Source organism: Manis javanica, chromosome 11 (genome assembly GCF_040802235.1).
Source record: "Manis javanica isolate MJ-LG chromosome 11, MJ_LKY, whole genome shotgun sequence".
In the NCBI taxonomy this organism is placed as follows: Eukaryota; Metazoa; Chordata; class Mammalia; order Pholidota; family Manidae; genus Manis; species Manis javanica.
The window spans coordinates 17,614,715-17,631,565 of record NC_133166.1 but is presented as its reverse complement, the minus strand read 5'-3'; the positions used below and the strand labels follow the sequence as shown (position 1 = coordinate 17,631,565).

The 16,851-nt window shown below is 37.2% G+C and overlaps 1 protein-coding gene across 1 annotated transcript in view; it reads right to left on the bottom strand.

Moving 5' to 3' along the window:
- Nucleotides 1–16,851, bottom strand: part of INTS4 (integrator complex subunit 4) — a 147,155-nt gene that overhangs the window by 104,220 nt on the left and 26,084 nt on the right. Inside the window, exons 3-4 of the mRNA XM_073215971.1 lie at nucleotides 12,583–12,700; nucleotides 4,025–4,131 (exon numbers count right to left, since the gene is read on the bottom strand). Coding sequence (XP_073072072.1) covers nucleotides 4,025–4,131; nucleotides 12,583–12,700 — 225 coding nt within the window. The remainder of the gene's footprint in view (nucleotides 1–4,024; nucleotides 4,132–12,582; nucleotides 12,701–16,851) is intronic.

Sequence of the window (16,851 nt, the reverse complement as noted above, 5' to 3'; positions counted from 1 at the left end):
CTATTTTACTATAGGCACTGATAGCTATAAATTTCCCTTTAAGCATGCTTTAGCTGCATCCCATAAATTTTGATATGTCATGTCTTCATTTTCATACCTCTCAGAGTATTTTCTAATTTCCCTTTTGAGTTCTTCTTTGACACATTAGTTATGTGGGGGCATGTTGCCATATTTTCACATATTTATGGATTTTCCAAATTTCTTTCTCTTACTGATTTCTAATTTCATTCCATTGTGATTGGTGAACATACTTTATACTATTTCTATCAAAAGGATGAGTGTTAGATATGTGAATCATATCTCAAGGCAGATTATAACTAAAGGACAGACAAAATGGTGTTAGGCAATAGAAATAGTAACTGTACCTATGAATCACACATATAGTCTTTACTTACTTAACTCTAAAAAAAGCTTAGGACAGATCTCTCATTTCCAAATGGTTCAAATTTTAACCCTACTATAAGCCCTACAAATGGTGAAGAAACATACAAAAAAACCCACATGAGAAACTAGATAAGAACATGAAAAGTTAATTTTCAAGAGAGGAATTATAAATGAAGAACAAATATGAAGCCTGACTGATAATCTTTCTTAAAAAGTAAACTTTATGCAAACAGTAAAATAACAAATTTGACTGGATCTATACTGTTGGAACTCAACCAAAAATTAGGAGAAGTGCAAGTTGCAGCGCTCCAAAATCTTGAGACTACAGACTATCTACTGTTAAAAGAACATATAGAATGTGAACAGTTCCCAGGAATGTGTTGTTTTAAATTGTCTGATTTTTTTCAAACTATTCAAATTCAGTTAGACAATATCCATCATATCATAGATAAGTTTTCAGAAATGTTTAGGGTGCCTAACTGGTTTTCTTGGTTTCACTGGAGATGGCTGGTAATTGTAGGTCTGCTTTGGTTATGTAGCTGTATTCCTATTATGTTAATGTGTGTGCGCAATTTAATTAGTAGTTTAAAATCTATATATGCTTAAGTTACTCTACAAGAAGATATGTCAAAGAAATAACCAATCTGCCCATGTTTTCTTCCGTCTGCTACTTCTATAGCTTTTCTTCTTCCTTCCTAATTACAACCCTTAAATAGAATTCATGCCTCATATCGAAGTTATCGAGTATTATAATTCTTCCAAGTGGTAAAGATACCTCAAGACAAATGCTGGGCATAAAAGCCACAGGGCATAAATCTGCAAAGAAGTAAAAAGCTAACCTTTTCAAACAATATTGCTTCTCTCTCACTTACCAACTTTACATTTCCCTGTATGGCCCTGGAAGATGACTGGTTAGCCAGAGACAGGTAAGATTCCTCAAGGGAGGAACAACCTAAGACAGGCACAGTCGCAGGGGGGCCATCAGGTGAGAAATTGGGGATCAACAGAGGTGAGGCTTAGAACCTCACCCCCCCCATTTTGAGAGAAATCTTCTGCATCCGTGGATGTTTTGTTGCCCTTGTCTAGCTTGGATTAATACTTAGCCTATAGGCACACACCTGATCATCTACATTTGCTTTCTTACAGCACTAAACTATGTTTTCTACCTTTATCTTGCACCTACCTACCACTTCAGCATTTTATTTTAAAAAATAATAATAATAATAAGGGAGAAATGTGGGATTCACATATAAATCAAGTATAAAAATCAAACGAATATTCATATTTGACCTGATTGTTTATAGTTCATAATGCGTGATCAAAACCGAAAGTTTCTGTGATGACTGCCCTTGTACTGTTCACCATGTAAGAACTTATTCACTATGTAAGAACTTGTTCACCATGTAAGAACTTGTTCGTTGTGCTTCAGAAGATCGGAGACTGATGAGAATTAGGCTTGGGGTGGATTAATGATTCTGCATTGAGTCCCCCGTACAGAATTTTATTGTTGTTAACTGTTAACAACCATTTGATCAATAAATATGAGAGATGCCCTCTCAAAAAAAAAAAAGTAATCTTTAAAAAATGGAACACCATTTTCCTCCTACCAAATTAACAGTTTATCTCCTGTTTTTAAGCACGGATATCCAATGCAAGAATGATACAGTGAAATTAGGCACTGCTGGTGGGCACATAAACTATAACACTTTGGAAAACAATTTGGCAAAGAGTATCAAGAGCCTTAAGAAAAACTAAATGCTTTCACCTAGTAATTTTACGTGTGAAAATCTATGTTCAGGAAATAATCTAAATACAGAAAATACTTTAGGCAATATTTACTGCAGTAAAATTAATTAAAAAATGGTCATAATATAAATGTCCAATAATAGAAGAATGGTTAAACTATGGTTTAATTACTGGACAAACTATCATTCATCCATTAAAAAGGTTTACAAAGACAATATAAGGAAAATATTTCTACTGCAATATTAGTGAAAAGGCAAAATTATATATAGAATATGATTATAGCTATCTGTTTAAAAAAGAAAACAATATGCATATGTAGAAAAAGATCAGAAAGCAATGAATCAAAAGGCTAATAATGGTTGCCTTTGGACAGTGAATTATGAGTATAGTTCTTTCTTTAATCTTTCCAAATATTCTAATAAATTTGTATAATGAAAAGTTTATTTAAAGGAAACTGAAGAAATTGTAACTTTAAACATAACAATTCACTTAGTACAGTGACTCAAAAAAAACAGCCTCACAGATTTATCATTCTTTCACTTAGGAGATATACTTACTATCTCAAACACACAATCTCTATGTTTTTCCACTTTGGTTTCTAATATTGCACTTGTTATTGTTTTGGGCTTTATTTGCTATTGTTATGTTTATTAAGATAAATGAAACATTACTTCCAGGTGGCTCAGAAACAGTTTTCTAATAAATATAATACTCTTCCATAATTCATACACACTTGTCTGCTTATATTCTCAACATGAATTTCTCAAAGGGATTTAAAGAAAAAAAGAATTCTAAAAGGTTTAGGAGATATGGTTATACATAAAAGGCAGTTATTTTTAAAACCTCCAAATTAAATCAAAAGACATGTATTTCCTTTATAATAAAAAAATGAAACCTAAAAATTCTCAGACACTTATTTATGTTTAATTACTCTGTTTTATTGAGGCAATAAAGCATGATAAAAAGAAGAAGGGCTTTGGAATCAGAGAAACCAGAGTTTATATCCTGGTTCTACAACTTCCTAGCTGTGAAAACTTGGGCAAGTTAAACTCCCTAAACCCCAATTTCCACCTTTGTAAAACAGGAATAATACCAAGTCCTAAGGACTATAAAGAATGAATGAAAAACTGCATAAAATTACCATAATAAGCAGACTGAATATGTTAGGCACAGTATCTGTGGAAGCTACTATAATTATTTTCATTTATTTTGGGAGGATAAGGAAATTCATTTTCTAAGTTACTCAACTTAATTCCTAATCCAACATGAGGAAACAGAAAAAATGAGGTGACTCCATTTGCAACAACATGCGCAGATTTAGAGGGGATTATGCTAAGTGAAATAAGCTAGGCAGAAAAAGACAAGTACCATATGATCTTATTTGTGGAATATAAAACAAAGCAAAACAAAATGAACAAAACAGCAGTAGACTCGTAGACACTGAGAAGTGAATGGTGAATACAACAGGAGAGGAGCTGGGCTGGGTGGGTGAGGAGATTAAGGGGGACAGAGGGGCACAAAAATTCTCAATCATAAATATGGTTATGGGAATGGTAGTACAACATGGTGAATATAACCAATGATTCTGTAACATCTTCCTATGTTGACAGATAATAACTGCACTAGTGGAGATGAGGATTTAATAATATGCGTAGCTGTTGAACCACTGTGTTATATATCTGACACAAATATAACATCGTATATCAATGATAGTTCAATTTAAAAAAATTTTTTTAATGAAGCTGCTCTTAAAAGCATTAAGAGTCCTTGGCAATTCTCAGTTACATATTTAGGATGGTGCTAATAAGCAGATCTTACAGCTCATACCACCTCTTCAGATAATGCAAACTATTTAAGAAAGATGCAACCCTGTGAATAACCATTAAACTCCTACCTTGCAGGCTACATCAACTAATCGCATGTGGATGGCTTGATTCTCTGGGAGTTTAGTGCCAATTACAAGCAAAGTATCCAACAGTTGAGCTAGGACTTGATGAGACTCTAGAAAGGAAGATGGAAAGTTGGGTTGTAGAATTTCAAAAGGAGATCACTACAGAAATTAAATATATCTGTGTAAAAAATGTAAATTTCTGTCAGGTAGGTTCTATTTGATACTTGATTCCTCTCAAATGAAAGCTAACTTCCTAAAAGGATCATGTCTAAAAATCTGAGTCTTCCACAGGACTGGGTTTAGTGCTTGAGTAATTCAAGGGTTTTTCACTGTGTTCAAGATGAAATCCAAATTCCTTATCAAGGAATACATACATACAAGTCACTCCATGATGTACAGCTCTGCCTACCTTTCTAGCCTCATTCTTTCAAGTTTCCTTTTTTCCAATTACTTATGATTTCACCCCCTCCATCTTTGCTAAGACAACTTTCCTAGAATGCCTTCACCCACATCCAACTCCATTCCTCAACCCCAATCCCAGGAGCACCTAGTATTTTTGAAATATCACCTCTTGTACAATCCCAAAGGAACAGTCTAAATTCACAATTAATGATACTAGAAGAACAAATGAGGCCCAAAATCAATACAAGGAGGGACATAATAAAGATCAGAGCATAAATAAATAAAATTGACAAGAATAAAACAAAAGAAAGAACCAATAAGACCAGGAGATAGTTCTTTGTGAAAATAAACAAAACAGATAAACCCCTAGCCAGACTTATCAAGAAAACAAAGGGTATACAAACATAAACAGAATCAGATATAAGAAAGGAAAAACCACTATAGACACCACAGAAAAACAAAGATTTATTAGAAAATACTATGAAAAATTATATGCTATTAAATTGGATAGCCTAGAAGAAATGGACAACTTTCTAGAAAAATACAACCTTCTAAGACTGACCGAAGAAGAAACAGAAAATCTGAACAGACCAATTACCAGGAATGAAATTGAATCAGAATCAAAACACTACCTAAGAACAAAATTCCAGGTCCAGATGGCTTCACTGTTGAATTTTATTTAACACTTAGAGAAGCCTTAATACCCATCCTCCTTAAAGTTTTCCAAAAAGTAGAAGAGAAGTGAATACTTCCAAACACATTCTATGAGGCCAGCATCACTCTAATACCAAAACCAGACAAACACACTACAAAAAAAGAAAATTTCAGACCAATATCCCTGATGAACATAGAAGCAGAAATACTCAACAAAATATTAGCAAACCAAATTCAAAAATACATCAAAAAGATCACTCATCATAATCAAGTGGGACTTATTCCAGGGATACAAGGATGGTACAATATTCAAATATCCATCAAGATCATACACCACATCAACAAAAAGTACAAAAATCACATGATTATCTCCATAGATGCCGAAAAAGCATTCAACAAAATTCAAGATAAATTCATGACAAAAACACTCAACAAATGGATATAGAGGACAAGTACCTCAACATAATAAAGGCCATATAGAACAACATCATACTAACAGCAAAAAGCGAAAGATTTTCCTCTAAGATTGGGAACAAGACAAGGATGCCCACTCTCCCCACTTTTATTCAACATAGTACTGGAGATCCTAGCCACAGCAATTAGACAACACAAATAAATAAAGGGCAGCCAGATTGGTAAGGAAGAAGTCAAACTGGCCCTGTTTGCAGATGACATGATATTGTACATTAAAAACCCTAAAGATTCCACCCAAAAACTATTACAACTAATAACTGAATTCAGTGAAGTTGCAGGATACAAAATTAATACACAGAAATCTGTTGCATTTCTATATATTAATGATAAACTAGCAGAAAGGGAAATCAAGACAACACCACCATTTACAATTGTATCAGAAAGAATAAAATACCTAGGAATAAACCTAACCAAGGAGGTGAAAGAACTATACCCTGAAAACTACAAGACACTCATAAGAGAAATTAAAGAATACACCAATAAATATAAATACATCCTGTGCTTACGGATAGGAAGAATTAATATTGTCAAAATGGCCATCCTGCCTAAAAAAATCTGCAGATTCAATGCAGTCCCTGTTAAAACACCAACAGCATTCTTCAATAAACTAGAACAAATAGTTCTGAAATTCATATGGAACCACAAAAGACCCTGAATAGCCAAAGCAATCCTGAGAAGGAAGAACAAAGCTGGGGGGATTATGCTCCCTAACTTCAAGCTCTAGTACAAAGCCACATGATAAAAACAATTTGGTACTGGCACAAGAACAGCCCATAGACCAATGGAACAGGACAGAGAGCCCAGATATAAACCCACACATACATAGCCAATTAATACATGATAAAGGTGCCACGGATATACAGTGAGGAAATGTCAGCCTCTTCAACAACTGGTGTTGGCACAACTGGACAGTTACATGTAAGAGAATCAATCTGGATTACTGTCTAACTCCATCCACAAAAGTAACCTTGAAATGGATCAAAGACTTGAATGTAAGTCATGAAACCATAAAACTCACAGAAGAAAACATAGGCAAAAATCCCTTGAATATAATAAACATGAGTAACTTTTTCCTGAACACATCTCCGCAGGCAAGGGAAACAAAAGCAAAAATGAACAAATGGGACTACATCAAACTAAAAAGCTTCTGTGCAACAAAAGACACCATCAGTAGAAAAAAGAGACATCCTACAGTATGGGAGAATGTATTCATAAATGACTTATCTGATAAGGGGTTAACATCCAAAATACATAAAAAGCTCACTTGCCTCAACACCCAAAAAACAAATAACATGATTAAAAAATAGGCGGAGGATCTGAACAGACACTTCTTCAAAGAAGAAATTCAGATGGCAAACAGGTACATGAAAAGATGCTCCACATTGTTAATTTTCAGGAAAATGCAAATTAAAAGCATAATGAGGTATCAACTCACACCAGTTAGGATGGGCAACATCCAAAAGAAAAGAAACAACAAATGCTGGCAAAGATGAGGAGAAAGGGGAACCCTCCTACACTGCTGGTGGGAATGTAAATTAGTTCAACCATTGGGGAAAGCCATATGGAGGTTCCTCAAAAACCATTTGACCCAGGATTTCCACTTCCAGGAATTTACCTAAAGAAAACAAGATCACAGATTCAAAAAGACATATGCACCCCTATGTTTACTCCAGCACTATTTACAATAGCCAAGATATGGAAGTAACCTAAGTGTCCATCGGTAGATGAATGGATAAAGAAGATGTGGTATACATACAGAATGGAATACTATTCAGCCATAATAAAGAAACAAATCCTACCATTTACAACAACATGGTTGGAGCTGGAGGGTATTATACTCAGTGAAATGAGCCAGGGGAGAAAGACAAGTATCAAATGATTTCACTCATTCGTGGAGTATAACAACAAAGCAAAACTGAAGGAACAAAACAGCAGCAGACTCACAGATTCCAAGAAGGGACTAGCATTTACCAAAGGGAAGGGATTACAGAGGGTGAGTGGGGAGGAAGGGAGAAGGGGATCAAGGGGCATTATAATTAGCACTCACAATATAGGTAGGTCACGGGGAAGGCAATATAGCATGGAGAAGACAAGTAATGATTCTATTGCATCTTACTATGCAGATGGATAGTGACTGCAATGGGGTGAGGGAGGACTTGATTATATAGGTGAACATTGAAACCACAATGTTGCTTATTTGAAACCATTGTAAGACTGTGTATCAATGATACCATAATTAATTAATTTTTAATTAAAAGAAACATCACCTCTTTTATGGAGCTTTTCCTTCCTTCCCAAGAAGACTTGACTATTTCCTCCTGTGTGCTTCTACTGCACCCTCTATGTCAGCTCTCACACTTAATGATAATTATTTTCATATCAGCCTAAACCAGGGGACTAAAAGATGCTTGAAGGCAAGAATTGTTTCATTCACCCTTGTATTCTCAGAATCCAACACAACTCATTATATGCCCAATGAATGTTTAATAAATAGGCAAAGAGCCAAATCTAAATAAATCATTATCAATCATCTCAGCCATATTTTTTTGTCTAAATTCTCGTCTTTGTTCCAAAATATAGTTCTTACAATGCTGGTAGTTTACAAGAGGATTTTATTCAGATAATCATTTTTTACACTGATAACTGTGTATATATTTTAATGTCCCTAATTACTGTCACATGACACTAATTTATTTTTACCATTACTAATACAGTCTCTTTAACTTTTTTTTTGGTATCATTAATATACAATTACATGAGCAACACTGTGGTTCCTAGATTCCCCCCATTATCAAGTCCCCACCACATACACTATTACAGTCACTCTCCATCAGTGTAGTAAGATGCTGTAGAGTCACTACTTGTCTTCTCTGTACTATACTGCCTTCCCCGTGGCCCCTCCTACATTATGTGTGCTAATCATAATGCCCATTATTCCCCTTATCCTTCCCTTCCCACCCATCCTCCCCAGTCCCTTTCCCTTTGGTAACTGTTAGTCCATTCTTGGGTTCTGTGAGTCTGCCGCTGTTTTGTTCCTTCAGTTTTTACTTTGTTTTTATACTCCACAGATCAGTGAAATCATTTCATACTTGTCTTTCTCTGCCTGGCTCATTTCACTGAGCATAATACCCTCCAGCTACATCCATGTTGTTGCAAATGGTTGGATTTGTTTTCTTATTATGGCTGAGTAATATTCCATTGTGTATATGTACCACATCTTCTTTATCCATTCATCTACTGATGGACACTTGGTTGCTTCCATATTTTGGCTACTGTAAATAGTGCTGCAATAAACACAGGGGTGCATATGTCTTTTTGAATCTGTGATTTTGTTTTCTTCGGGAAAATTCATAGGAGTGGAATTCCTGGGCCAATCTTTAACTTTTTTAACTAACAAAAACTGACCACTTATGAAAAACACAAAGTATGCCATTTATAGATGTGAAGCAAATATGTCAAGTGGTGTACATGATATATAAATGACTAAAGCTTAGAAAACACTGATTAAATTCCCTCTTAGTAAGACTTCCAGTTAAACACAATAGATTGAACACTTCTGTTTATTCTTTCCTAAAACTTCATTAATAAGAGTAAATAAACTAAAAAGGTATAAACCTACAAGGACAAAGAGAACAGGAGAATGAAGGTAGGTAGATAAAAAAAGGTCAACAAATTTTTCAGTGACAGAAGGCAGATGAAAAATTCTTTGGTAAAGCTAAGAAATCTATACTGAATGCTTATGAGGAGGATGTCCCTAAAAGTAAATAAATCCTAGGCGTAACAGTCCATAAAGATTCAGGAACTGGCATTTTAAAAACAAAACAAAAGACAGTGATGAGGTAGGGATTTCTCTGAGGTCTTTATAAAAAGCAGTTGGACCCCTGCCTTCCTCCCTAAACCTACAGAGGCAAGTGACCACTGAAATAGGAGATTTCTTCAATATAGAAATCAGATCAGGAGGAAGGAGCCAAGATGGCAGCGTGAGTAGGGCAGTGGAAATCTCCTCCCAAAACCATATACATTTTTGAAAATGCAACAGATACAACTATTCCTAAAAGAGAGGCCAGAAGATACAGTACAACAGCCAGGCTACATCTACACCTGCAAGAACCCAGCGCCTCATGAAGTGGGTAAGATACAAGCCGAGGCCCAGCGGGACCCAAGCGCACCCCCCACCCCAGCTCCCTGGCGGGAGGAGAGAAGTCGGAGTGGGGAGGAAGAGGGAGCCCAGGACTGCTAAACACCCAGCCCTAGTAATCCGCACCAGGAGCACAATCACACAGTGTGTGGTGTGCTGGATACTAGGGAAACAGAACAGTAAAACCTGCAAACAGGTTCCCACAGCCAGCGCTCCTGGGACAAAAGAAAAGTGAGTGCTTTTTGAAAGTCTTAAAGGAACAGGGAACCCACAGCTGGACAGAAGCACCCTGGTGTACTCAGCCCAGCAGCTGGGAATCCTGGGGAACTCCAGGCACCCTAACCCCCTGGGTGGCAGTGCAGCTCTGAAACCCCTCATGGTGATAAACAGCCTCCTGCCCATTCCCCCTCTGGTGCGGCCCCGCCATAGCAAAGCAGCAGCCTGAGACCGGACACGCCCACAGCAGTCATGCAGAGTCTCCTCTGCAGTCGCCCGGACCAGATTCAGAGGCCCTGTCAGCATGCAGCTGCCCAGCACAAGCCACTAGGGGTCGCTTTTCTCACAGGAGAGGAAGGCGACAGGCAAGCGGGAAGGGACTTTGTTCTCCCAGCTGACACATGTGCCAACTGCCCATGACTACCTCTATCGCCATGAAAAGGCAGAAGAATTTGATTCAGACCAGAATCACACAGACATTCCCTGAGTGGGAACCTGGGCAGATAGATTTAACCAATCTTGTTGAAAAAGAATTCAAAATAAAGGTCATAACCATGCTGATGATGCTGCAGAGAAAAATGCAAGAGCTAACGGATAAAGTTGGGAGGGAGAATACAGAAATAAAACAGTCTCTGGAAGGACTTAAAAGCAGAATGGACGAGGTACAAGAGGCCGTTAATGGAAGAGAAGTCAGAGAACAGGAATGCAGAGAAGCTGACGCAGAGAGAGATAAAAGGATCTCCAGGAATGAAAGAATATTAAGAGAACTGTGTGGCCAATCCAAACAGAACAATATCTGCATTACAGGGGTACCAGAAGAAGAAGAGAGAGAAAAAGGAATAGAAAGAGTATTTGAAGAAATAACTGCTGAAAACTTCCCCAAACTGGGGGAGGAAATAGTTGCTCAGACCATGGAAGCACACAGAACTCCCAACACAAGGAACCCAAGGAGGACAACACGAAGACACATAATAATTAAAATGGCAAAGATCAAGGACAAGGACAGAGTATTAAAGGCAGCCAGAGAGAGAGAAAAGATCACCTACAAAGGAAAACCCATCAGGCTATCATCAGACTTCTCAACAGAAACCATACAGGCCAGAAGAGAATGGCATGATATATTTAATGCAATGAAACAGAAGGGCCTTGAACCAAGGATACTGTATCCAGCACGATTATCATTTAAATATAAAGGAGGGATTAAACAACTCCCAGACAAGCAAAAGTTGAGGGAATTTGCCTCCCACAAACCACCTCTACAGGGTATTTTAGAGGGACTGCTCTAGATGGAAGCACTCACTCCTAAGGCCAAATAGCTGTCACCAGAAAAAATAAAATCACAGCAAAGAAAACAGACCAACCAAATACTAACTAAAGGCAAAAAATAAAATCAACCACCCACAAAAGCAGTCAAAGGACACACAAAAGAGCACAAAATAAAACACCTAACATATAAAGAATGGAGGAGGAGGAATAAGAAGGGAGAGAAATAAAGAATCATCAGACTGTTTAAAATAGCTCAATAAGCGAGTTCAGTTAGATGGTACGATAGTAAAGAAGCTAACCTTGAACCTTTGGTAACCACAAATCTAAAGCCTGAAATGGCAATAAGTACGTATCTTTCAATAATCACCCTAAATGTAAATGAACTGAATGTACCAATCAAAAGACACAGAGTAATAGAATAGATAAAAAAGCAAGACCCATCTACATGATGCTTACAAGAGACTCACCTCAAACCCAAAGACATGCACAGACTAAAAGTCAAGGGATGGAAAAAGGTATTTCATGCAAACAAGGAGAAAAAAGCAGGTGTTGCAGTACTATAAATCAGATCAGAAAGTATCCAATTTGGGGGATACAAGGTGAGGACAGGATGATACTGTGAAGAGGACATTAAAAGATAGTAACGTACTTATAATGAGACATTGCCTCCTTCTTCCTAGCCTATGTCAGCTGCTTTGGCCCCAAATCCATAGCAACCAGGCATTTCCCTGTCTTCTGAACTTCTAAGTGGAAAAAGTGATGGGCCCCACAGAAAAACACTGAAGATACTAACATTTAATGTCTTTAGTGGAGGCTATCAGTTGATAAGCCCCATCCATCACAGAGAATTATCAATCCACTTTTTGTCTCATCTTAGATTTAAATAGAAAGCCAAGATCATCAAGAAAAGTCTCCAATTAAAAGAGGCCACAAAGAGAAAAGAAAGCATGTAGAGAAGACAGAAGGAAGTGAAGAAATCTCTGACACCATGGCGCTACCCTGGACACGTGACCAGGACAGCACCCCTCACAGTTTCTCAGTTAATGTGGCACAGTCAACAAAACATCACATGCATATAAAACATCCCTCTGTCACAGATGGTGTAACCTTTAACATATTAGTTAACTTCTCTGAGCTTTAGTTTCCCCACCTATAAAATAAGGACAATAATGTCTATCTTATACGTAAACTACCTCATGTATATGGCACTTGGTAGAGGTCAATAAATGATAACTATTAAGAGACAAAACTGTGTTTTAACTCTAATGTAAATACATATAATTGGTTTTATCACATCATCCTCAAATTCTTTTTCAATAACAATCAACACAACAAAATTTTGTTCTACATTCTGTACAAAACAAACTAAAAATTTCTACTCTGATTATATAGCTTTTAAATTGCAACTTACTTTCATTCTGCAGGATGTTAATGGCATCATCCATAATACAATCTGGTGAAAATCCTGCAGTCTTCGACAATAAACCCAGTAACGATGCAATTTTCAGTCTCACAGATGGATCATTCTCCTGGAACAAAAGAAGTTGTTATTACCTTGATGCTCCACTCTAAGTAACCAATAAACAGGAACATGGAAATTAATAACTCAAAAGAGAGATTCAATGATGCAAGTATTCTAAGTTTTTATTTCTGAAAAATTAACCTTATATACTCCAGGGTTGAGAGCTTTTCTCATCCAGTATGTTACACCCAAATACTGCAAAATGAATGGGAATTTTTTTGTGCCTTCTTGATGTCACTGACTTCTAACAAGAAATGTGCTTTTGGGATTAAAAGTACCTTCCCCCCCCAGGCAGGAAGTGAGTTGCTGAAGCTTGCACCACCAACACTACCTGCACTGGGCACTGCTTTTGCTGTCAGCACCACTGCCCCTGGAGCCCCTATAAATTGGGTGCTATAGCCAGCACTGTTACCACCAGACGGAACCTTTCACTCTAGCTGCTTTTTGGGATCACTAGAAGTCAAAGGCAGGTGAGTCTAATGGGTAGGGTTAGATCTGGTGCCTGGCCCCAGATGCAAAGGGGACTAGGAAATGAGTAGTTTGGCCCTTTTAGCGTCAGTACTTGGAGATGGTCTCTTTTGCACCAAGATTCCCATGGTGATAAATGTCCCCCCAAAATGAAAAGGAACATGTCCTTTGTTCATCACCATATCTCAAGTATGAAGTACATCATCTGGCATTAAGTAGACATTCAACATATGTGAAGTGGAATAAAAGAAAAAAGAAACATGTCAATGCTAAGATTAAGTAAGTAATTTCTATACCAAAGATAAAATTACTTAAATGTATACTCAAAAGATGAGGTACATACTAGGTGTGACCATCTCCACACCTCCTACCTAATTTCTAAGGTGGTGCCTGGGCACAACAAGGAGGCCAGAAATGGGTGAAGGGGCAACAGCTATGGAATCAGAAGACGTAGAATCCTGGCACTTCACTTACCATAGATAGAACCCTGGCAAAGTCACTTTCTTGGATGCAGCAGAAAGAGAAAAGGCTTTGAATTAGACAGATCTGAGTCTGAAGCTCTGACTCACTATGCAATAGCTATATGTCTGGAACAAGCTAATTAACCACTCCAAGCCACATCTCTGAAAGAGGGATAACCACAACTTCAGAGGGTTACTGAGAGGTAAACAAGTAGAACAGAAATGGCCACGGAGAAGGTAGTCAAATATTAGTGCCCTCTTCCTTTCCCTCTGTGATCATCAATCCTTTCATATGGAAGGCAATAAAACCTGAACTGTACCCCTGTGACTGTGAATATGGTACTCAGAGGGGTACCATAAAGAACAAATAAAAACCACATGAAAGATAAGGATGCAATCAACAAACCCAGAATATGGGCTTACCTTTCCACAAGGTAAATGTCCTTGGTTTTAAACAATAAATAGCATGGGAAAGACAAGGAGCTGAAGGGAGGGAATGTTACAGATTTTAAGAAAAGTAAAGGAACAGATAAATTAAACAAATACAATGTGTGAATACTGCTTCAAACAAATCAACTGTAAAAAGATGTAAGACAATTGGTGAAAACTGAACATGGACTAGGTAGCAGATGCTATTAAGGATTATTGTTAAGTGTGACAGTTTTTAAGTAGTAAAAGAGGTCATTTGTTAAACACAAATAATTAAGTATTTACAGATGAAATGATGCTGCTTGACATTTGCCCCACCACCAAAAAAGTAGGGAAATGTGTCAAACAATAATGCCAAAATGTTGATAGTTGTTGAAGCTGGGTAAGGAACACCTGAGACTCATATTATTTTCTCTCCTTTTGTGTATGTTTGTAAATTAATAAAATATAAGATTAATACTTTGGAAAAATCACATGAAAGAATTTTATTCTATCTAAAATGCAAATTAATATACTCATTCAACACACAGGAGCACCTATTATGTGCCGAGAATCATTCTAGCTGTTGGGGATACAATGGTGAATAAAAGAGAACTAATGACTGCTCTCATAGAGCTTATATTCAAATGTATGAGATTAACAAAAGAAAATTTAATTACAAGTGGTAAGCATTCTAAAGAAAATTAAGTGTAGAAGGGGTTAAAAAGTAATGTGAGGAGCCTATTATTGACAGGTAGATGAAGAACGTGCACTCTGAGGATATGACTTTTGAGTGGACACTTAACTGAGTGAGACAGAAAGCCAAGGAAGATTTAGAGGAGCAGCTTTCCAGAAAGAAGAAAGTTGCAAATCTAAAATGTGGAAAATTCTAAAATGCTATATTTGAAACTCTGGAAGCATGCATACAAAACCGGTAACAGTGATTCTCTCCCAGAGTAATCTGTTTCTTGTTTTTTCATTTTTTTCTTTTTAGGCAAGTCATATTCATTTTACACATTTCTGTGCTGCCTGAATTTGTTGCAATGTTACTGTTGTGATTTTTTTTAAAAGAGTAAATTTAAAACTACCCAAACTAAAACAACTCTTCACAAGATTCCAGTTTCCTAGAGTAAGAAGCCTGAGTGGCTTAGCAGGCTATTAAGGAATGCCACAACTGGCCACTATGTCAGCTCCCACAAATCCTTGCCAGTGATGCCATGCCAATTTGAGCTTCAGTATTTCTACTCAGATTGTTCCTCTTCCTAAATTGACCTCCCTTGTCTCCCATACCTATATCCTCCTGCCTCTCACATATCAGAAACCCCAGGAAGTTGTCTCTGATCCCTGAACAGGACATGAGTACCCTTCCTCTCAGACCACCCCAGCACCTTGGTACAACCCTTTACCATGCCCCCTCATCACAGTACACTGTGATTATCTGCAATTGTGTCTGTTTCCCCAACCAGCCTGTGAGTGACTTAAGTGGCCAGCAGAATGCCCAGAAAGCACTACGTATACTCTGAAAAAAAGTAAAGGGAAGAGTACAGGAAGAAGAAAAGACAAGGGTCCTTAATTCACATAGCAAATAACTCATCCATTCATCTGTTCAACATGGATTTCCTGCACACTTCCTAGGAGCCACTGTGCTAGGCCAGAGGAATTACATTGCTCTCATGGAATTTAAGTTTTAATGGGCAAGGAAGACATTTATAACGTAATGTCCAAATAGATTGTAAAATTGTCCTGTAAAGGAAAAGCACCGAGTTCTATGAAAGCATATGACATATAAGACACAGACTTTAAAATAACTCTGCTCACTATGTTCAAGGAGATTCTAATGTAATTTGAGGTGGAGGGAAAATAATTAATTGATTGATTGATTGATTAATGCTCTCTGTCATGAAAGAACAGATTTTCCAGGACTGAAAAAAGGGCACTGTAACTAACACATAGACTGAGATAATGTGAGGCTAAGGAGACAAGCAGGTGCCACATCTTTTTAAGAGTTATAGCAAGTGCTTCTGATAGTGCCTAGCATGTAGCAGGAATCCAACACATACTTGTTCACTGTTAAATAAACAAATGAGTGATCTTTGTCCAAAGAGCAAAAAAATCCTTAACTATAAACAAGAGAGTGACATGAACAGATCTGTATTTTTGAAATACCAATCCAACCTCAATATAATAACTGGACTGGAAGGGACCAAAGTAGACAGACAGAGACAAATTAAGAGTATGTTGCAATAGTCTGGCAAAAAAATAATGGCAAGACTCACACTTCTGTTAAAGGAAGACTACATAATTCAGACCAATCTTCCTGCTGACAACAAATAGAGAAGTACTATGAATGCCAAAGAAGAAAAAAAAAGTGTTTAGGTATGTGTACACATACATGTACGTATATATATATTTGAAGGTACCATTAGAACTAAAAGATAAGTTGCCCCTAAGGAGGCAGGATTAAAGATGATGGTGTAAGAGATGAGACAGAGGCCTCCTCCTAAAACCACATATAATACAAAAATATAATTAATAAAAATAAACCTGAAAGATAAACAGGAAAAAGGGCTGCGCCAGACTGCATACACCTGGAGAAAAGAATACACCTCACAAAACAAGGCACCAACACCACTTCCCTGCAACCCCTGACACTGCTCCAGGGGTTGACCAGCTCCAGAGAGGAGAGTTTCTGGGCACTAGAGGACACCACATACAAATAGGAAATGTCAAAGGAACCCGGCTCAAAGCAAAATCATACATCCACCAGAGAAAGAGTCAAATGAAACCGACCTCATGAATCTTCCTGAAAGAAATTTCAAAA